At 44.7% G+C, this 23,466-nt stretch overlaps 2 protein-coding genes across 3 annotated transcripts in view; both read left to right on the plus strand.

Annotated features, from left to right (window-relative positions):
* The window catches only part of MINPP1 (multiple inositol-polyphosphate phosphatase 1), a 126,942-nt gene extending 109,130 nt beyond the window's left edge, over nucleotides 1–17,812 (plus strand). Inside the window, exons 5-7 of one of the 2 annotated variants that reach the window (XR_010412401.1) lie at nucleotides 16,063–16,169; nucleotides 16,848–17,002; nucleotides 17,134–17,812. Coding sequence is in view for 1 of the 2 variants with exons in the window: in XM_045877722.3 (XP_045733678.2) it covers nucleotides 16,063–16,522 (460 nt within the window). In the remaining variant the exon portion in view is untranslated. Of the gene's footprint in view, nucleotides 1–16,062; nucleotides 17,003–17,133 lie in introns of those variants that run through there. The other variant, XM_045877722.3, reaches the window with a different exon arrangement.
* A 2,482-nt stretch (nucleotides 17,813–20,294) lies between these two features.
* Nucleotides 20,295–23,466, plus strand: part of PAPSS2 (3'-phosphoadenosine 5'-phosphosulfate synthase 2) — a 69,107-nt gene continuing 65,935 nt past the window's right edge. The window contains exon 1 of the mRNA XM_045877721.3: nucleotides 20,295–20,484. Coding sequence (XP_045733677.2) covers nucleotides 20,458–20,484 — 27 coding nt within the window. The 5' untranslated portion in view covers nucleotides 20,295–20,457. The remainder of the gene's footprint in view (nucleotides 20,485–23,466) is intronic.

The following is a 23,466-nucleotide window of genomic DNA, read 5'->3' on the forward strand; positions in this document are numbered from 1 at the left end:
ACTTGCATTAATCTACACACTTGGGCAAAATGACCTAAAACAAAGCCTATTTTACCCTGAAGTGTTGTCTCTCCCATGTAATCTACTGAGCACTGTGCTGAGGTGACAAACAGGATGGCTGTGTGGGGGCAGAGTGGTGGGAAGTGTGCAGGCTGCTGACCCTCATGATGGGGGAGCCGCCTGGAGGCTGCCGCCCCCCATCCTGGGAGAGGATTGTACTGCATCTCGCCGGCCCGGGAAAACGTCCAAACTCGAAATGCCAAGTGTGGTTTCTACTGAAGCGTGTTACTTTCGCACCCTTGTAAAGGTGAAAAAGCTGAGCCACTGTAAGTTGAGGAATGTCTGTAGATACTTAACAGTAGAGTCACATCATACACATCTTTAGCTTGCAAGAATTCTATCGTGTGTCCTTCGCAAAAAGAGAAAGAATTCAAATAATGTGGGAACAGCCCTGCTAGTGGCTGGAGGAGCGTGTCCCCTGGGAGGGGTACGTTGTTGTGCCTGAAACCAGCACCGCTGGTCGGCTGAGAACTTCGGAAAGCTGGTGTGGATGACTGTAAGGGTTTGATTCAAAAAGTGAAACCATTTTTTCCTGGTGGCAGGTATGTGAGTGGTGATAGAAGAAAGTAAGGAATTCGTTGAGCATAATTAATGAAGAGTAAGGGAATCTGGTAAAAGTATTTTCACCATCGACCACACTAAACCAAGTATTGGAACTGAACTTGGTTTTGTATCTGAAGGATTTTCAAGGTTACTGTTGCCTGTAAATGAATTGCGCCCCCCTAACGTGATTGAACTTAAACCACATTAAATATGACCTCACCGTTTCTCATCTGAGCTTCCGTGAGGCTCACAGGGGTAATGTAGCATGCCAGAATTTGCAAGCCAATAAATAAGTGGCAGGGCTAGATTCAAACCCATGCTGCCAGCAATGCCTAAAGATGTACATGGCCTCTGCTCTTTACTGCATCCTCATGTATAACTCTGTCATGTAACAAGGAGAATGAGGATGGCTCTGGGCTAACCAACTGGGCTTACCCAATACTAAAGCATTTTCTGGGACATTCACTTTTTTTTTTTTTGGAGTGTAGGGGAAGAGAGAGAGAGAGACAGAAAGAGAGAAAGAGCATGGAGGTGGCCTGGAGGGGAGAGGGGCAGAGGGAGACAGAGAGAGAATCTCTCACCCAGCATGGAGCCCATCACAGGGCTCCATCTCACAACCCTGAGATCATGACCCGAACTGAAATCAGTAGTTGAACCTTTAACTGACTGAGCCACCCAGGCACCCTGGGACTTTCACTTTTAAAATTAAGATAATCCCAGGCAAATTGTGCTGTTCAGTCAGTCTATTTGGGTTTTGGAAAGCTTAAAGTCACATGGTATGATCCTCCTATTTCATTGATCTTTCTGTTCTTTTTTTTTTAGAGGTTTTATTTACTTATTTGAGAGAGAGTGAGAGAGAGGACAAGCAGGGGGAGGGGCAGAGGGAGAGGAAGAAGCAGACTCCCCCTGAGCAGAGAGCCCGATGTGGGGTTTGATCCCAGAACCCTGAGATCATGGCCCGAGCTGAAGGCAGACGCTTAACCAACTGAGTCACTCAGGTGCCCCTGATCTTTCTATTCTGAATACTTCCTCTGATATTCTGTGGCTGGACCTTATTCTGAGCCATAGTTCCAGGAATAATGCCTTGAAGGTTAAAACAGAGCCTGTGGATAAATTAAGTCTATGAGACCTAAGAGGGGCCCATTTGCCAATGATTTTGAACTCTTTTGAGTCTTTATTGAAATCTTGAGCTCTATTAAAATCAATACTTTGATAATACAAGTAATCACCGAGTGACTCAGGTGATTTATGAATCTGTTTTCACGATTTTCTAGAGCTTATGTATTGTAGTAAGATGAACAAAGCCAGTGATGAAAAGTGTCAGGTTGCACCTTTTCCCATGAGAGGTTAAAACAGAAGCAGATAAGAAACGAGTGATGGATAGGAAGCTTTCCAAAGAAGGTATACACATGGCCAATAAGCACATGAGGAGATGTCCATCATCAGCAGCCTTCAGGCAAACACCCAGCCAAACCACGATGAGATACTGCTCCACACCCATTGGGACAGCTCTAATAAAAAAAAGATGGTCAGTAACAAGTGTTGGCGAGGATGTGGAGAAATTAGTACTCCTACACCTCTGGTGGGAATGTAAACAGTGCCTTCAACTTCAGATAGTCTGGCACTTCCTCAAATCGTTAAACAGAGTTAGCACGAGGCCCAGCAGTTCTACTCCTAGATACATACCCCAGAGAAATGGAAACCCGTCCACACGAAAACTTGCACGTGAATGTGCCCAGCAGCAGCACTGTTCACAACGGCTGCGAGGTGGGAGCTACCCACATGCCCATCAATAATGGGTGAAGAGAATGCGGGATTTCCGTACAATGGGACGTTGTCAGCCCCTGTGATGGGCTCCGTGCTGGGTGTGGAGCCCGCTTAAGATTCTCTCTCCGTCAAAAAAATGAAGTATTGGTGAATGCTACTACATAGATGAACCTAGAAATATTACGCTAAAAAATGAAAGAAGTCAGATGCAAAAGTTCATGTGTTGTGTAGGAAATACCCAGAATAGGCGAATCGAGGAAGATAGAAAGTAGGTTAGTGGTTTCCAGTGACTGGAGGACCGGGCAATTGTGGGGTGATGGCCAAGGAGTGTGGAGTTTCCTTGGGGGGTAATAGAAATATTATAAATTTGGTTTTGGTGATGGGTGTACAGCACAGCTTTGTGAATATACTAAACCCCACTGAATTGTATACTTAAAACAGGTGAATTTTATGGTATGTGAATTATATTTTCAATGAAATGATAAGAAAAAAAAAAGGAAGGAAGGAAGGAAAGAAAAAAGGAAAAGATGAGAGATTGTTGTAAGCCTCGCTTCTGTCTTGAGGCATAGCTCAGACTGCGTTGCCAACCTTCTGACCCAAGGAGGTTAAATCAAACCCAAGCTCAGCAATCAGGAATGCTGTCAGCCCCTCCCTCCAGGTCTGGCCGGCAAGTTTCTCTTTTACTCTAAATAAAAGTAAGTGATCAGGTCACCACCACCTTCCCACCACAGGCAATGGAACGGCTAAAAGGAACTCCTGTTTGGAGCTTTTAACATTGCCCAGAGTTTAGGTTGAATCTATAGGAATCCACTTAAAGAACTCTAATTATCCTGGCCAATAGGAGAGAGAGTTTATTTAGGATTTTATTTTATTTATTTATTTAAAAGATTTTATTTATTTACTTGAGAGAGAGAGCACAGAGGGAGAAGGAGAAGCAGGCTCCCTGCTGAGCAGGGAGCCCGATGCAGGACTCGATCCCAGGACCCTGGGATCATGACCTGAGCCGAAGGCAGACACTGAACCGACTGAGCCACCCAGGGACCCTTTATTTAGGATTTTAAAATAATACTTAGTCTATTCCCTATGTCCTGGAGCCTAGCAAGGAAAGAAGGCTGGTCACTAACATGCTCTGATGCCACTTTTTTTGTTTTGTTTTTTTAAAGAAGTCAAGATCCTTCCTTTGCATTCAACTGAGAGTAGATGTCTGATTATTCAGCCTGGGGAGAGCACACAATAGGACTGCAGAAACACTGTCCCAGTGAAGGGCTTGCTAAGCAAACTGGTATTATTGACCTAACACACCTTCAAGGATTCCTTAAAACTACATGAGAGATATAGTTGTTCCTAAAGTTCACCAGATGAGCATGTGTGAATGAAGCTAGTAAATACGAACGCCCCTTCCCTAGCAATGCCTCCATCTGGAAGCATCACTCAGGAGCCAGGAGTTAGTTCTTGCTCTTGGAGGTCATTTGAAAAGAATTGTAAAACCATTTCCTTTAAAGCCATAAATAAAATACTGATATCGCCTCTCCAACCATTTAAGCTTCTCTTTTCACTTACGCAGGATGACTTTTCCACTAATAACTCCAAGCTTAATGCACATTATTCTGTTTGATAAGTTTTTAAGGAACTATTTCATGCAGAGGCACGGGCAGGCTGCGTGCCCGGGTGTTAGAAGCATGGCCTGTCAGCCACACCCTAGGTTTGAATCCTAGCTCCTCTGTGGATTTAGATACTTAACCTCTTGATGTCTCATTTCCGCTTCCGTAAAACGAGTGAAGCACTAATACAAGCTTCTGGTTGCAAAGGTTAAGGAAGTGAACATATGTAAAGCACTTAGGATGGTGTCAGGGGCTCTGTGCATTAGCTCCCTTGTCATGACTCAGCCAACCAGGCACCGGGCCTAACACAACAAAGTAATCTTGACAGCTCAACCTCACTTTGTTGCACCACCCCGGGAATCTGTATTTGTAAAAGGACCCAGTCCTTCACGGATGGGTGAAGCTAATGCTTTCTCAGCAGAATTCTAATATGGAGAAAGGGGTCCGAGGCCAGGCAGATTAAGGAATAGAATGGGTAACTGGGACTAAGGGTGAGAACATGTTTTTTTAGGCAGGGAAAAGTCTACAGAATCCCACTGATGATTTTTTTTCTAAGTTTACTTGTAAAGAACACAATGAATTATTTCGAGAGGCCTTCATACCTCCATCATTTTTTGGAATGTTTGTTCAGTGTGAATCTTCTACCCAAGTCAACGCTGCCAGGCATGTAACGTGATACATGAGTTAAAATAATTGCTTCCTATTAGGTTAGCTTTTTAGGATTTTAGATATAATCATTTCACATCTCCTATTAGATACAAGTGCTTTTTCTTCTGGTGCAAGTATATACATGTTCAATGTGTTAGCATTTTATTTTCAGTTTTGCTCAAAAAAACATGCCCACCTTGGTGGACCTCGTGTTCATAGAGACGAAAATTTCACATACCAACACGATCAGAGAAGTAAGTAATGAGAATGGACAGAAAGCACATGTAATATGTCATTTAAATTATTTTAAAGTTGATTTACCAGGATCTCATTTTGTTAAAAGTCTCTTTGCACCTCGAGATCCAGCAACATTGCAGGATGGAATAGATAAGGTTGGCATCAGCGAGTTGGCCATTGGGAGTCCTCCCAGGTGGGCTCCTGGGACTTTTGATGTGCTTTCATTCTTTTTTCTTTTTTGGGGGCTTTGTTTTTGTTTGTTAGCATTTTCTTTTTTTTTTTTTTTAAAGATTTTATTTATTTATTTGACAGAGAGAGACACAGCGAGAGAGGGAACACAAGCAGGGGGAGTGGGAGAGGGAGAAGCAAACTCCCCATGGAGCAGGGAGCCCGATGTGGGGCTCGATCCCAGGACCCTGGGATCATGACCTGAGCCAAAGGCAGATGCTTAACAACTGAGCCACCCAGGCGCCCCAGCATTTTCTTACTTTCTTGTGCCATAAGATGCTCCAGCCTCATTTTGTACTCTTCCCGCCCCAGACTCCACCAGTTCTCCATGGGGCGCAGGTTCCTTTTATTGGAGAATGACATTTAGAAACCAAGATCTGGGCACTTGGGGTGTTTGTTGCTGCTGTAACATCAGTGCTTTTAGACTCTCTCGGTGGACAGAGCTGGGAAATTTAAGCATGTCTATACATAACATGTCTATCCATACACATCTATGTTTCTGTATCTACCGATATGTATGTATATTAAAAACCCATGAATTCACACCGGTATCTCTGTTTCCAACCCAACACCCCCAGGTTCATTCTAGCCTTCCCTTCTCATCATTTGTAGGTTTTCTTCAGTGACTGAGAAAGCTGGCTCTCGTACCTGTAACATTTTTGCTCAAACCAAATACACGTGTCAAATAGTTTCAGAATCGCTAACCCACATCCCTGTGGGAAACAACCTTACCAACCAGAGTGCAGGACTTATGTATGGTCCTGTCTTCACCTGACGTAGCCGGTCCAAATACCGTTTTCTAATATAACTTAGGTTAGTTCTTTACCACCTCCTTCGGTACGGTCATGTTATTCATTGACAGTATATTTATGTCCGTTTTTCACCATTTATTTTTTTTTAAAGATTTTATTTATTTGAGAGAGAGAGAATGAGAGAGAGCGAGCACATGAGAGGGGGGAGGGTCAGAGGGAGAAGCAGACTCCCCGCTGAGCAGGGAGCCTGGTGCGGGGCTTGATCCCAGGACCCTGAGATCATGACTGAGCCGAAGGCAGATGCTTCACCAACTGAGCCACCCAGGCACCCCGGTTTTTCACTATTTGTATTCCATTTTGGATTCCCCACACACACTTTTTTTTTTTTTTTTTAAGTTCACATGCAGTAAAATTCACTCTTTGTAGTATACAGTTCTGTAGGGGCTTTTTGTTGTGTGTTTGCCGTTCCATAGTTTTGACAAATGCATAGCAGGTGTCTACCTCCATTGTCAGGGTATGGAATAGTCAGAACAGTTCCATTACCTTCCAAACCCCCTATTGCTGCTTTTTAGAAATCAAACCCTTCTTCCAACTCTTTTCCTGGCAATCCCTGATCTGTTTGCTAGCCATGTAGTTCTGTCTTCTACAAACTATTTTATAAATGGAATCATGCACTACATATAGCCTTTTGGATCTGGCTTTTTTCAGCTAGCAAAATGCTTTTGAGATTCTTGTGTGTTCTTGTATGAATCAACAGTTTCTTCCTTTTTACTGCTGAGTACTATCCCATTGTATGGAGTAAAATATGGTCTGTCTATCCACCAATTTACCCATTCGCCATTAGAAAGGTACCTAAATTGTTTTTAGTTTTGGGTGATTATGAATAAATTTGCTATAAACATGCATGTACAAGTTTTTGTGTGAACATAAGTTTTAATTTCTCTTAGGTAAAATTTTAGGAATGAGATTGTTGGATCTATGGTAAGTATATAGAGATCCATCTTTTTTAATAACAATTTTTTTGAGATTTTATTTATTTGACGGGGAGAGAGAGAAGGAGCACAAGCAGGGGGACTGGCAGAGGGAGAGGGAGAAGCAGAACCCCTGCTGAGCAGGGAGCCCGATGCGGGACTCAGTCCCAGGACTCTGGGATCATGACCTGAGCCAAAGGCAGACGCTTAACTGACTGAACCATCCAGGCGCCCCTTTAATAACAATTTTGTTGAGATATAATTTACAGAGCATCAAATGTACAATGAAATGTTATTAGTACATCTCTTTGCAATATATACATATATCAAATCATGTTGAACACCTAAGACTAATACAATGTTATATGTCAAAATTATGTCTCAATGAAAAAAGAAAACAAAACAACACCACCTCACTGAGTTAAATACTTAAAAAAATGTCATTAGTACGATCACACAGTCATGCATCCATCATCACTATGCAAATTTAGGACATTTTCACTGGCCCACAAAGAAACTGCATATCCATTGGCAGTCACTCCCAGTCCCCTTGTCCCCAGCCCCTGGCAACCACTAATGTACCTTCTGTCTCTATGGGTTTGTCTATTCTGGACATTTCAGACAGATGGAATCATACAATCTTTTATAATCTCTTGTAATTTGCTCCTTTCACTTAGCATTATGTTTTCAAGTTTCATGCACATTGTAACAGATATCAGTACTTCGGATATACCAGATTTTGTTTATCCACTCATCAGCTGATGGACATTTAGATTATTTCCTTTTTTTTGGGCTATTATGAGTAATGTTGCTGTGAACATTTAGGTGCAAGTTTTTTTGTTTTTTTTTTTTTAAATTTTTATTTATTTGAGACAGAGAGAATGAGAGACAGAGAGCATGAGAGGGAGGAGGGTCAGAGGGAGAAGCAGACTCCCTGCCGAGCAGGGAGCCTGATGCGGGACTCGATCCAGGGACTCCAGGATCATGACCTGAGCCGAAGGCAGTCGCTTAACCAACTGAGCCACCCAGGCACCCCTAGGTGCAAGTTTTTGTGCGGATGTTTGTTTTCATTTCTCTTGGGTATATACCTAGGAGAGGAATTGCTGAGTAATATACTAACCATTTGAGGAAATGCCAGACTGTTTTCCAAAGCAGCTGTTACCCTTTACACCTGCATTGAGTAAGGATTCCAATGACTCCATTCCCTTGCCAACCCTTGTTATTGTTTGTCTACTGTATTATAGTCATCTTAATGTGAAGTGGTATCTTACTGTGTTTGGTGATACTTTTCTCCCCCCTCCTTTTAAAAAAAAGGTTAATTGAAGTACAGTTGATATACAATATTATATTAGTTTCAGGTGTACAACATAATGATTTGACAATTATGTACACTACGAAATGTTCACCATGGTAGGTATAGTTACCATCTGTCACATACAAAGTTATTACAAAATTATTGACTACATTCCCTGTGCTGTACTTTTCATCCCTTGACTTATTTATTTTATAATTAGAAGTTTGTACCTCCTAATTCCCTTCACCTATTTCGCCCAACACTCCATCCCCATGATACACTTTTTTTTTAAATTGAAGTATGGTTGACAGACAGTATTAAATCAGGGTCAGGTATACAACATCATGATTCACCAACTTTATACTTTTCGTTATGCTCACAGGTGGAGCTCCCATCTGTCACCACCCAACACTGTTACAGTAGGCATTGACTCTGTTCCCTGTGCTGTGCCTTGCATCCCTGTGACTGACTCATCCCATAATTGGAAGCCTGGACCTCTCACTCCCCTTTGCCCATTTTGTCCATCCCTCCGCCCCCTTCCCCTCTGGCCACCATTAGTTTGTTCTCTGTATCCATGGGCCTGTGTCTGTGTCTGTTTTTTGTTTGTTTTTTTAGATTCCACATATAAGTGAAATCATATGGTGTTTGTCTTTCTATGTCCAACTTATTCCACTTAGCATATACCCTTTAGGTCCATCCATGTTGTCATAAATGGCAAGATTTCATTCTTTTTTTTTTTTTTTTTTTTGAAGCTGAGTAAATTCCATTATATCTTCCTCATCCATTCATCTATGGATGGACACCACTTGGGCTGCTTCCATGTCTTGACTTTTGTAAATAATGCTGCAATAAACATAGGGGTACCTGTAGCTTTTTGAATTAGTGTTTTTTATTTCTTTGGGTAAATACCCAGCAGTGAGATTACCAGATCATACGGTATTTATATTTTTGTTTTTAACTTTTTGAGGAACCACCATACTGTTTTCCACAGTGGCTGCACCAGTTTGCATTCCCACCAACAGTGCACGAGGGTTACTTTTTCTCCACATCCTCACCAACACTTGTTATTTCTTGTCTTTTGATTCTAGCCATTCTGACAGGTATGAGGTGATATGGTGATGTTGATTTGCATTTTCCTGATGAAGAATGATGTTGAGCATCTTTTTGTGTGTCTGTTTGCCACATGATACACTTTTGATTAAAAAAAGAGAGCCATGGAAAACTGAGGGTTGCTGGAGTGGGGGTGGGGTGGGAGGGATGGGGTGACTGGGTGATAGATACTGGGGAGGGTATGTGCTCTGGTAAGCGCTGTGAATTGTGCAAGGCTGTTGAATCTCAGATCTGTATCTATGAAACAAATAATGCAATATATGTTAAGAAAAAAAAAAAGAAGAAGAAGAAGAAGAGGGTAGCGGGAGGGGAAGAATGAAAGGGGGGAAATTGGAGGGGGAGACGAACCATGAGAGACAATGGACTCTGAAAAACAAACTGAGGGTTCTGGGTGGGGGGGGGGGGGGAGGATGGGTTAGCCCGGTGATGGGTATTAAAGAGGGCACATTCTGCATGGAGCACTGGGTGTTATGCACAAACAATGAATCATGGAACACTACATCTAAAACTAATGATGTAATGTATGGGGATTAACATAACAATAAAAAATTTAAAAAAAAAAAAGAGAGCCATGGGATTAAAATAAAGAGCCACTGACTTGGAAATCCTTCAAAATGCACAAAAAGTTTCTGAGACTTGTTGTAGCTCACAGCTATTTCTTTTTTATTTTTAAAGATTTTATTTATTTATTTAAGAGAGAGTGTACCAGCCGTGGGAGGGAGGGGCAGAGGGAGAGGCAGACACCCCCCCCTCCCCGAGCAGGGAGCCCAAGGTGGGGCTCGGTCCCAGGACCCTGAGACCATGACCTGAGCCAAAAGCAGTCGCTTAACCGACTGAGCCACCCAGGCACCCCTCATAGCTGTTTCTCCTTCCCTAATTAATCCACTTCTCCTCAAACCCCAGGGCATTCAACTGGAAAAAAAAAAAAAAAGAGTGATTTCTGAGTTTATGCATTGCATAAAAATATTATCTTCCCCTGTGAAATTGCATATGTACCAAATTTCAGGTGTTTTATTGACTGAATAGCTTTTCTCTTGGGGCTGGCGACCGGAGACCTAGCCAGGGAATCTTGACATAATATATAACATTGTGTCTGTTCAAAACCATTCAAAGTTCCAAACAGCTGAAGAATAAGTAAACTGTAGCATAGACTCCACTAGTAAATTAGAAACTTTCTGAGGTTTCTTTGGGTGAGAAAGCAAACGAGATGTTATTTTGAAAATGCCAAAGGAGCCCCCACACCTTTGCCTATGGAAACCAAGAATTCCTCAGTTGAAGTCATACTTTGAGCCCCTTGCTCCACCATCGATGGCCGGGTAGGAGAGCCAATTCGTGACTTTCCATTAGTCCAGCCCCCTGCCTGTTCTAAACTACAGAGCCAGAGCCTGAAGCTGAAAGGGGACCTTGAACACACATTTCTCAAAGTAGAGCTCATCCAAGGACAGTCCCACAGTAACTTTAGAGATCATGGCTACAGATTAAATGGACATGATTTCCCAAACAGCCAGATCTTTTTTTTTTTATTTTTCCTGGTCATGATGTATAGAAATCAGAATTACATTAGCCATTAACATGGACTCCTGTGCTAAAGGAACAAATTTTGGATATCATGCAGAACCAAGAGCTCTGTGTCCAGTGTTTCTGGCTGATAAAGGAAATATGTTCCTTTTTTTAAAAGCTAAAAAGCAAAATCTGACATATGTCAGAGACATTCTCATTATTTTCACAGAATGGGAAAACTATAGAACTTGTCACTAGTGATCTGGTTGACAACCTAATTAAACAATTGGATCCAAATTATTGCAGTGTCACATGGAGCATGAGCAGAAGAAATAGGTGCCATTTTTAATAAAATAATGTAATAAGATGAGATGAGCAGAATCAAAGCAAAGTTAGAATGCCCAGAAACATTTCACACAGAATGTCATTAAAACCACACCTCAAAGGAAGCATAGATTTAATGTGCGCTACAAGAAACTAATGTTTAATATAGATTGCAGTAAATAATATAGGCTACAGTTGGCTGTAGCTACTTGCACGATAACCTGAAAATTCCACCAATTTTTCATACTTCGGAGGATCTTCAAATTTTGGATGAGATTCCAGTCATTTCTGTTTTATACCTTTAAAATTGTGAGATAAACCTGGAGGTTATGATAAAAGTTTCCATCAGTCTTGACACCCTGAATTGTCCCAAATGTAAAGGCAATTCTAAATCATCATGCTTGATTCAATTCTGTTTGGTAGATTTATTGAGCAGTGTTTGGTACCATGCTGGGAATTTCATAGCCCTTCATGCAGCATCCACAGTGGTCCAAAAAGGTGGTTTTAAAGAACTCAGGAATGGGGAGCCTGGGTGGCTCAGTCATTAAGCGTCTGCCTTCGGCTCAAGTCATGATCCCAGGGTCCCGGGATTGACCCCGCATCGGGCTCCCTGCTCAGCGGGAAGCCTGCCTCTCCCTCTCCCACTCCCCCTGCTTGTGTTCCCTCTCTCGCTGTGTCTCTCTCTGTCAAATAAATAAATAAAATCTTAAAAAGAAAAGAAAAGAAAAAGAACTCAGGACTATTTTGGTCCCAAGAGAGAGCACCTGAGTCAAATGATCTGTGTCAAAGTAAGCAAGTGTGTTTGTCAGAAGGCTATTGGGGTAACTCCCAGGATCACAAGAAGAGCCTGGGGAAGCCGGGGGTTCTGGGAAGCCAGAGGCAGGAACTAGGAAATCGAAGTCATGAGGCTTTTAGTCAGTGTCTAAGACCCGTCCACGTGGGAATAGATGTGGCCGTCAGCATCTCTACGTGTAGTGTATGTTTGTATACAATACTGACCCTTCCTCGCTGAAAAGGGAAAGGCCTCCTTCCGACAGTGAAGCTCCAATAGGAGAATCAGCAGAGGACTCAGGTTGGTGCTAGGGCTGTTCTGGGGCTATGCTCAGCCTGGATCCCATGCCTGCCCCGCAGAAGGGAACTGCTAGACCAACAAAAAGATGTAAGTCTAGGTCTGACTCCATGCCTAGGATCCTTTTGGTGTGTGCTGTACACAACTCTCTCATGGAGCCGGCCCAGCCTTGCACTATAGCTCAGAGAACTGGCGAGAGGCCATTTGCAGGTGTGAGCCCCATCCAGGCTGACCACTCTCGGAAGCAAATGACCCGCCTCCCAGAAGGACTCCTCAACGGGCCTTGGATTCCATTCTTCGGGTCACTGGTTCTCCAAGTGTGTCTCAATTACGTGTGTCAGGGGGAAAAAAAGGAATGTAGTTTTATTAAGTAAGTAACAAAATTTTTTAAATTAACTGAATACTGGGGCCCCTGGGTGGCTCAGTCGGTGAAGCGTCTGCCTTCAGCTCAGGTCATGATCTCAGGGTCCTGGGATCAAGCCCCGTATTGGGCTCCCTGCTCAGCGGGGAGTCTGCTTTTCCCTCTCCCTCTGCTTCTCCCCCTGTTTGTGTGCACGCTCTCTCTCTGTCAAATAAATAAATAATAAAATCTTAAAAAAAAAAAGTGACTGAATACAATAATCCGTAGCATTCCTTCAAAACAAGAATGATGGAAGTGGGGAGGATGGGCAATTCCATTTCTAATTCCATGGGGATGTATGTCCGTGTGCATGAGATTCAAGAAACCATAACAAAGATACCATGTGCTAGAGAAGAAACTTGACTGTTTTATCAATTCTTCCCAAATCAAATGTGTAATTTATTATTAACAATTTAATAGAAACCCCGTATCATTTTAGGGGGCAGGAAAGGGGCTTAATAAAATAGTTCATTAGTTAGTCTGGAAGAGCAAACGGGCAAAAAATTTCCAAGTTATAATTTGTAATTGAGCTGCTTCTCCTAGAACCTCCCTGCTGGGGAGTCAGGATGTATTACTGGGCACTTGCTAGGGGAGACCTCTGTCAGCTAGCACCGTTCGTCCTGGAGGAAGCACCCCAAACCAACAGAAGAAGAGGTAAATTATTCAGCGAATAATGTCAGAAAAAAAATGATACAGTGGGACAATATTTTAGGTCTTACCTGATTTTTACACCAATATTTCCCCATTCTGGCCCTCTTCCATTCAATCAAGACCATTCCAGGCTCAGGAGGGAACACAGATTCTTTTCCTCTTTTTTTTTTTAATATTTTATTTATTTGAGAGAGAGATAGCGAGAGCAGGAACACAAGCAGGGGGAGTGGGAGAGAGAGAAGCAGGCTTCCTGCTGAGCAGGGAGCCTGACACAGGGCTTGATCCTAGGACTCTGGGATCATGACCTGAGCCAAAGGCAGATGCTTAACGACCGAGCCACCACCCAGGCACCCGATTCTTTCTCTAGTTTTAAAGCCTAAAGCCCTTTGAGAAAGAAAAAGGACTGAATAAACAAAGCATCTGGGGGAAAAAAAGGACCGAGGCCTCATTAAAAACCCTCAATGAGAATTAGAAGTACCTGTGACCTCACAGGGGAATTCTCAGGGTGGGATTCAGGACTGTGTGTTTCTACAAGCACCCCAGGGGATTTTGTCATGGTGGAGGGGGAGAGCCAGCGGGCTGGATTAGTGGTTGCAAAGCAGAATCTTGCCCAGGGTGTGGCATATCCCGGTGCAAGCCCCAGCCCAGAGGTCTGTAGACTGAGAAAGATGGAGGGAGCCCAGGCAGCTGAAGGTATCATTGTAAGGCTTCCAGTGTGATTTTAATGGAGCTGGGAACTCCTGGCAAAATCGCTTTCCTTCCCTGTTCACCCTGTGAGACATTTTATTCTCGGTAGTAGGATGGTTTTTAAGAATGTTATCCAAGCTTGTCTTCCCAGCACACCTGGTTCTTCCCTTTCCACTTATTTTCTAAATTTCCTATAACAGGTTAAAATGTGTGGGCGAGTTGGAAGACCTCTAAGGCAGTGATGTGCAGAACTGTGGTCCCAGACCAGCAGCATCAGCATCACCTGGGAGCTTGCTAGAAATGCAGTTTCTGTGTCCTAAGCTTGATAACTGATGTGAGAAACTATGTGTGTGTGGGGGGGGGGGGGGGCAGCAATCTGTAATTTAACAGAGGTGATCTTGATGCACCATCCCCCTTGAGAGCCAATGATTCTCCTAAAGAGAAACTTTTAAAACTACTGGGATGCCTGGGACCCACCCCCCTCCTGACTTTGATTTAGTTAGTCAAGTGTGGGGTTCCTCAGATAGCTATAATGTGCAGTGAGGTTTGAGAACTGTTAGGGCTTCAAAAGAACGCCCCCACCCTTTCTAGAACAGAATTGTCTTTCGAAACTAAAAGTGAACAAAAGAAAAACGTGTGTGTGTGTGTGTGTGTGTGTGTGTGTGTGTGAGGGGTATAATTAAGAAAAGACAGTGTTTTGAAAATAGAAGGATTTCAAGGCTCAAGCATAAGTTTGGGTTAGCAGTGCATATATCAATTTTGGCCAATATTTATGATTTTTATTATAACGGGACTGTTGCCCATTTTTCTTTAGGAGACTGATTTCTCCTATGATTGTAGTTGTATTTTTAGTATCTGATGATTGAAAATATTATGTAAAGGTCAGGAAATGAATTTCATAACATTTTAAATGAATTTTAATTTTATTCTTTACAGTAGCATCTAAAGACATTTGAAAAATAGCAATACACATAGAGAACTATCACTTTTTCAAAAAATGCTCAGTACTCATAAAAACTCTCTTATGATACTGTCAGGAAGCCTGAGGTCTATAAGTTAGGATTTTTATACCTTTATTTAAAAGAGGTGGAGGGGCGCCTGGCTGGCTCAGTCAGAAGAGCGTGCAGCTCTTGATCTCTGACTCATGAGTTCGGGCCCCATGTTGGGCGTAGAAATTACTAAAAAATAAACTTAAAAAAAAACTGTTTTAAATAAAAGAGATGGAGAGAGAGAGATTATATTGATTTTGTACTGCTTATCTTTACATGATGTGAAATTTATAAAATCCTTTTAGAAGGTTGAGGACACACTAGTAAATTAAGCTATGTTCAACATATTATATTCCAAATATTTGCAAATTAACCATCCATTTATGGTATCTCTGATATTCTCTAGTAATTATAATATTAATTTATTGTATCACCACATTTCTGTTATGTTGGAAAAGAGCACTTACCATATAACTCAATATAAGTTATTTCTGAATGGAAAATTTCTGTCCTTTCATTATTAAGGACATTTCTAAAAGTATAACTAATTTGTCTGAATATGTCATCTTTTGTGACATTTTCTTAATTTTTTTAAGCCAAATATTACAACTTCCACTTCTTTCTGCTTCTTTTTTATTCCTTCTTTTTTCTTTTTTCCTTCTCCCTTCTTTCCTTTAAAATATGTCTTAAAACTTCACTCAGTTTAGGGACACCTGGGTGGCTCAGTAGGTTAAGCGTCTGTCTTTGGCTTAGGTCATGATCTCAGGGTCCTGGGATCGAGCCCTACATCGAGTTCCTTGCTCAGCAGGGTGTCTGCTTCTCCCTCTGCCTCTCCCCCCCACCCTAACTCCTCTCTTTCTCTCTCAAATAAATAAATAAAATCTTTAAAAAAGTTTCACTCAGTTTAGTTGGACATTTTTTTAATAATTTAAAGTTTAAGGGATATAATTTGTTAACTAGATAGTTAATAGTTAAATAATTTAAGTTTAATTAGAAATTGTTCTAATAATTTAAAGCCTCTAAGCGACAGGGATTACATTATCTTCACCTTGCTGAGCATCTTTTAAAATAAATGGCTGAAGGCTGAAAACTCAGCCAATGACCAAATATAACTTGTTTTCACTGAATTTTATTGAATTTTGGAGTGCATTTCGCTAACTACCCTAAATGTTTCTATTTTGCATAATGCGCGTGTGTACTCATAAGTATTCTTCTCTTCAAACCAATACAGCGACTCAACAAGAACTGTGGACCGGGTTCCACCCAAGAAATGGCGGCAGAGCGTCACTTTTGCCTGGGAATGTGGCCTTCTCCTCCGTGGACAGGCTTCTGGCGGGAGTCAGCATTGCTCTGCTCTTTCTGGGTCTTTCAGAAGGCGGGGGCATGCCAGGAAGGAGGCCAGGGAGTGGTGGGGCAGCAGGAATATCAGTCTGGTGACAGATCCCCCTTCTATCTGGCTTATCCTTGAAACTCAAGTTAAATCATCATGCCCATTAGAATCTGTTCATAGTCCAGCAGTCATTGCCTTCTTTGAGGTCCTCTCCCTATTACTTCCAATAGGCCTTTATTCCAGCACTTATCACGTTCCCTTAGAATTATTTGTGTACATCTCCATCTCCTTCACCAGGCCAGGGGCCCTCGGGACAGTAACTTCTCATCTTTGGACGCAGGGAGTGTCCTGTAAGGACTAATGAACAGATGGAAGGCCATGCACTGGGATGAGCATGAAGAAGAGAATGTGCAAAATCACATCGCTGCAGGATCACACAGGGCCATGTGATTTCATGCAGCTCTGTGCCTTTCCACTTCCACATTTACACACACACCCATGATGGGGAGGAGAGGGGAGGGTGGGCCAAACCCTACCCTTCAAGTCTCAGCTCATGTATTTTGTTCCCCAAGAAAATCTGACATCTGTCTTCCAAAGTTGAACTGGATGTCCCTCCTCTGTGCTCCCACAACATCCTGTCTTTTAACTGAGTGGCCTGTCTAATCCATGCCCTCCATTTCTTCTAGAAAAGAGATTGATGGATACCCATAGCCAAATGAATGTTCTCTGATCGTAGGACGCACTGAGATGCCCACACCCTCCGGCATTCCCACCTCATAATCTAGATGTTTCCTGAGCTCCATAGTGTGTGACCCCAAACCTGTTTCTGCCAGTTGTACCTGTAAGTGAAGTAATTTACTTTCATGTGACTGAAATGAAGAGCATACGAGTGGAAAAAAGAGTAGTGTTTTTTATGAGAACAATGGATGCTTTGGAAAGATAAGCGTCTATAAAGTTGTACTGTTGACTCAGTTGCAGGTAACAGAATGAGGATGGAATGGGCATGCAGAAATCTTGAAAGGATCGCCTTTCACATTGCTTAAGGGCACGGAATTTTTAAATGCACCATATAGAATCCCCAACTGGAAATTGCTGAAGATGCCTAATGAGAGTGGTTTTTGGAACTCCTATCAGCATACCCACACCACAATAGAACCTTTCAGCTGTGCATCGAAGATTAATGATTAGATTTTTACCTGCCCCATCAAGGATTGTACTGAAATGATTGGGATGGAGGTGGGAGGCAGTTTGTCTCCGTCACTTGACTGTGAGTTTCTTGAACACAGGGATCACATCTTGCTTCTCTTGGGAGTACCTGTGCCAAGGAAGAGTGTTTGGATCCTTTAGAGGACTTTCTCTAAGGGCTTCTTGACTCAAGGGAACTCTTGAACTTATTTTTGGTTCAGGGGGTCAGGGTGTTTCAACAATAAGGTCTTTTGTTATTCATTACAGCCACTAGGGGGCAATGTAGCTGCATTCCTTGGGAATGGCCATCCTGGGGAGTTGTCTCCAAGCTAGATTCCCTAAACTGTGATGAGCCCCCCTAAAATGTGTTGGAGAACCTATGGCATAAAGATCTCACCAACACTAGTGTTCTTTGTATATGTGTTTCCTTTGTTTATTTGTGGGAGCTCACTGATTCCATCTTTTCTAAACAATAAAAGGACCAAGTAGTAACCACTACCTCATTAAGTTAATTATTAAGCCCAGCCAGTTCTGGAAGAAAGAAAAGTAAATAGGAAGAAGAAAAAGAACCCCTCATGCAAATTAGTGTAAGGATTACAAACTGGTACAGTGTAGCTCACCGTGCTTTATAGCAGGGGCTTGGAGGGAGCACTACTGAGAAATTTACGGAGATTGTGTCCATATGAATGGACAGACTTCAACCCTTCCTCCCTCTTCCTTCTTTCAACTCTGATGGGCTGGAATCAGACTCCAAAAATTAAGCTACTAGTTGCTCATACAAAGGAATGTCCTCTTCTAGGACCAAGATGGTAGTGAGATGAAAAAGAGTTCAAGACATTGTCTTTAAAACACACACACACACACACACACACAACCTGTGAAAGTAAACAAGAATGATTAGTTTGCTTTTGAGTGAGTTGCCCTGCTGAATTGCAGCAGAACTGATGGCCTGTGGTATGGGTCTAGGGGAGGCGAGGCCTCCTACTTCACAAGAATTGCTTCCAGAGAAGTAGTAAAGCACATCTGTTCCAAAGTACTACTTGAGAATTAATTAAATCTAAAATGAGATAAATAGTCCTGTGTACAGTTTTCGCGGCCTCTTGAAATAGCTGACCAAGAGGTGGAGTGATTCAGGTCCCAGGGTGTGGAGGGAACCTCTGACCTGGGCTTGAGGCTCACCTCTGCCTCCAGCTGGTGATGAAGGTCAAGGGTCCCCTTCCATCCTCCTCCGGGTACCAGTTCCACATTGCCCCTCCGTGAAATATGGGGACCAGGCGAGTGGACAACAAAGGATCTCAAGACCTCCCCCAGATCTAAACACTCATCTCTTCCTTTTCTGGGAAGTAACCCTTAGACACTTGCCCTCCACTTCCTTCTTTTCAGAAACACAACTATTTTAGAGGCAATGTGAAAAAACACAGCAATTACACAAATTGCTATTTCTCCATCCACACTTAATTTACCTTTTTGCTCACATCTGGCAGGGTTCAAGATATGGTTGGAACGGATACAAGAGGATTTTTCCAATGAAATGAGAACGGATGTTACTGTTCAAACCACGTAAATTCAAAGTGTTTGTGTTCAGAACAGAAACTCAAATCCAGTATTTGCCCTCTAGCTGCTCATAGCTGAAGGGAGTGGTGACACCTTACTCAAAATGAGTAAGAAAATGCATATACTGACATTTCAAGACTGTACAAACATGTAAGGCTGCCTTTTAAGTTTTTTTGACTCCTGAAGATGTTTTTTCCCGCCTTCCCATGGAGAAGTAACGAAGAGCCAGATCTTCAGGTGTCTGTCTGGAAGGCTTGCAGTCTTCCAGAAGTCCAGTTAGGTCTGAAACAAAAGTTCCACCCTTGACCTCCTCAGAAGAAAGAACTTCCCCAGCCCCTTCCTTCCAGAGAAGGAAGACCACAGTTGGCTAAGCCATGTGGCCCTTGTGCATCTTAATGACTCTTTTTCAGAATGTGCTGTCCTATTGATCTGTTTGTGGCATTTTGCAAGGAGTTAAGGTACAAAGAGGGGTGAGACCCAGTGATTGCCCTCAAAATGCTTGTCACTAATTACAGCTTCCCTCCCCTTACACCTCTGGTCCCCCCAGACTTTTGGGTTAAGAGAGTGGCCTCATGCTGTCTTCCGATAAAACCTTGGTTTCCTAGGGTTTAGGCCGTAAGCGAGCTGGGCCTCCTTTTTGCTCTTTCTCCGAAGGGCTCATCTTAGTTGTTGAACAGAAGTACGATAGGAATACTTGGGGGTGGGGAGTGAACTGAGAAAAGTCGCTGGGCTTCCCCTGGCCATTTTCCAGGGCTGCCCTTGCTTACTTGACTTTTGAGTTGCAGCAGGGCCTCAGCGGGCCCACCTGTAACAGGCCGAAAATACCGCCAACACAAAGGAGCGAACCCTTTAGCACCAGGCCTGGCTCGTGACGCGCAGGCGAGCAGTTGGCCCCTTATTTTATCATCCCATGGGATGACGCTGGTGTGGAAAGCCTGGGTTTGAGGCCCCTCGCTTAGAACATAACTTGGGAAAAGTCTGAAAGCCTCAGTTACTTCGCTAGTAAGGTGGGGAGAAGGTAGGCCGTGATGCTTTCGCGGGGACGTGGGGGCGCGGGAGGAGCGCACAGCCGGGTGCGGACGCGGGGTCAATAACCTGACCCCTCGCCGTGGTGGCCAGCGAAGGTGAGCGGGCCGTCGGTGCCCGCTGAGGACCCTGCCCACAGGCCCGTCCCGGAGGCCGGAGTCCTTCCTGGAAGAGGCGTGGGGTGGGGCGGGAGGCGGGGGCGCCGGCACGGGGAGGGCGACCTCGACCCCCGCCTGGCGCGGGCGCGGCCGCTCGGGCGAGTCGGGGGCCGGGCCGGGAGCCGCCCGGGCGGCGGCCGGGCCCCTGGGCTGGGCGCTGCTGGCGGAGCCGACGGGGCGGAGAGGAGCGCGGCGGGGGGAGGAGTGGGAGGAGGGGGCCGGTCCAGGGAAGTGCGACGTGTCTGCGGGAGCCTTTTTATACCTCCTTCCCGGGAGTCGGGCCCCAGCAGCCGCCGCACTCTCAGAGTCCCCGCACCTCCGCTCCCGGGAGTCGAGCTCCGAGTGTCCGCCGCGCGGCGTCCAGTCCGCCAGCATGTCGGGGATCAAGAAGCAGAAGACGGTAGGCTGCGGGCCGCCTGCCCCCACCCCCGCCGCCGCTCCCCGGCACCGCGTCCCCCTCCCAGGGAGCGGCGAGCAGCAGGGCGCGGAGGCTCCGGCGCCGGGAGGGGAGGAGGAGGAGGAGGGGGGGGAGGAGGAGGGGGGAGGAGGAGGGGGGGAGGAGGAGGGGGGGAGGAGGGAGAGCGGGGAGGAGGGACCCCGGGGCAGCCCTCGCGGGGCAGCCCCTCTCCGCCGGCGCCCCGGGGACCCTGCGCCGCTTGGGGTCGCCACGCCCGGAGGGAGCTCCGGAGCGCGCACTGCGGCCCCGGCCGAGCAGGGGGGTCAGGAACGGGAAATTTCCTCTCTTCCCCCAAGAGCTTCCCCGGACCCGCCTTTTCCTCCGTGTGATCTCCGCGCCGCTCGAGTGGGTGGCCGAGAGCCGAGGCCGGTTCTGCCGGGTCTGGGCGCACGTCGGCGGTACTCCTTGGGCTTTTGTCCGTGCCACCCCCTCCGAGGGGACGTTAATGACAGACCTCGTGGAGGAAACAGCAGCTGCTCCCGCCGGCAGCCCTTAGCCCTCCAGCTTGTTCAGCAGCTCCCTGCTGGCAGCGGGCGGCACCTCTGGGTCCGCCCGGGGCTCCTCGGCTTCGTGGGTTAAGATGAGCCGACTGTTTTGAGGAGGCTCGGTTTAATCCAGAAGTACTCTGGGCTAGCCCATTTATGGGAAATAGAGGGATTGTCAAAGAAAAGTTCCTTTCTCAGCAAAAGGGGTATTTTTTTTTTTTTTAAGTAGGCTCCACGCCCAACGTGGAGCCCAAGGAGGGGCTTAAGCCACTATCCTGAGATCAAGACCAGAGCTGAGATCAAGGGTCGGTTGCTTAGCCGACTGAGCCACCCAGGTGCCCCGAGTAGGGGCTCCTACTAATTTTGCATCCTAAAAATGGCAGCAGTAATCATTGACTCCAGGTGGGAGGAGCCTTGCAGACAGCATTTGGTCCACACCGGAGGTGGTCTGCAAGCCCTGCTTAGATCCCAGCCGGCAGCCTGACTGCTGATGGTTCGACTTTACCACACTGCAAGCCTCAGGTTGTTTATGCTGGTTACTGAAAGGGTTGACCCCTCTCATAGAATTAGACTTGAACTTGGCACATAGTAGGTGTTCAATACATGTTTATTACTATTACTATATAATGCTTACTACTGAACTCTCTTTGAGGTGTATTCCTGGCCGGCTGGGAGGAGAGATGGCTAACCAGGAATTGGGGGGAGGAGCCTGAAGGGGGCTAGGCAGGGGCTGCAGGTGTGGGCTTGAGCAGCAAGGGAAAGGCGGTGGGTGCTCTGTGGTTTCAGGGGACCACACTGGACGGGCAGGAAGGTCCAGGACGAATGTGGCATCAACTTCAGCTGCCTTTTTATAGGAGCGATTTTCAAGTGGGGAGACTCTCAGTATTGTAAGATTGTTAAAAATATTAAGTGAAAATCATCTGTGTTTTATTCCTATCTAATTTGATTAACTTCTGTAAAATTCTAAATGGTGTCTTCTCTGTGACAAGCTGCCGGGGCACTTGGTGGCTTTGCATATCAGTGGGGTTTTAGTTCTTCCCTGCCTGCTTCAAGAATTCCTTCCCAGTTCTGATAGGGAGCTTTGTCAAGCATTAGTAATGAAGGGACAGGTGGTCTTTCCCTTCGGGTCCCCAGTCAGCAGGCGCCCGGCAGTGAGGAAGGTCCGAGAACAGGGGGTTACAAACTGATCGCGGGCCCTGTGCAGTCAGAGACAGTGAGAAATTTGAGCGCCAGAGGCTTTGCTTTTTCTATTTACACATTTTAAACCATCTATTTTTTTGTTTGGGGTGTGCATGTGTTCTGTGTAGGATTAAATTAACACCTGAAAAAGCTAGCAGGACTTCTGAACTTTTATTTAGCTAACATGATTATAATCCACGCACCAGCACAAATTCCAAAAGGGCCAGATAGAGGCGACTGGGTAAAGCAAGCTAGCTTTAAATGCATCTGAAATCTCTCAAGCTTTAAATGGTAACTCCACATGTGTTCTGAAACCTTGCTGTCCAAGACAAGATAGGTCCACACATGTGGCCTCAGAGACAATCATTATTTGAGGAGTGGGTCTTACTGATCTAGGAAGCTATCCTAGAAGTGAGGCTGGGCGGCCTTTTTCAGAGACTCACAGGGATCATTACATTATTTTCTGCATTGTCCACAGAGGATGGTCAATGTACACCACAGTCTCTGCAAATATTTGTCGCGCCCCTACTGTGTGGGATGAATACATCTTTCCCAGGATTTTTTTTTTGGCCACACTTTTTTTTTTTTTAATTTATTTATTTGACAGAGAGATAGCACAAATAGGCAGAGTTGCCACACTTTCTGGATGAGAGACTATAGGATGATTTTCTCACGAGCTTGAGGAGAAAATGAAATGTTCTTTTATAAGGGAAGGTAGCACATTCCTTCTGTGCTAGGCATCCTTACTGTGAAAAGCAAAGACAGCTATGTGTCACATCCATCTCTCCCTCCCTTGACTTACCTCCAACTCTGGCCACCAGCATCCCACCTACACTCACACAGACCCAGGAGAAGGAAGGAGGCAGTCAGCTTCCAGAGGACTAGAAAGAAAGGCAAAGGCCTGATTCTTTCTTCTTGCATCATTTCCTGGATTAGTATTTTTTCAAGGCAATGTTGTTATGTTCAGACAATGTTACTATGTCCCAGAGACAGACAACCATTCTAAAAAAAGACAACTGAGATAGTAAAATATTTTCCAAAGGATCAAACAAGCCAATGGGGCGCCTGGGTGGCTCAGTTGGTTGAGTGACTGCCTTCGGCTCATGTCATGATCCTGGAGTCCCGGGATCGAGTCCTGCATCGGGCTCCCTGCTCAGTGGGGGGTCTGCTTCTCCCTCTGCCCTCTTCCCTCTCGTGCTGTTTCTCTCTCGCTCGCTCTCTAAAAAATAAATAAAATCTTTAAAAAAAAAATTATACAACA

The sequence above is a fragment of the Mirounga angustirostris genome, unplaced genomic scaffold (assembly GCF_029215605.1).
Source record: "Mirounga angustirostris isolate CCGP_5_RB_7025 unplaced genomic scaffold, mMirAng1.0.hap1 SCAF_6, whole genome shotgun sequence".
NCBI lineage: Eukaryota > Metazoa > Chordata > Mammalia > Carnivora > Phocidae > Mirounga > Mirounga angustirostris.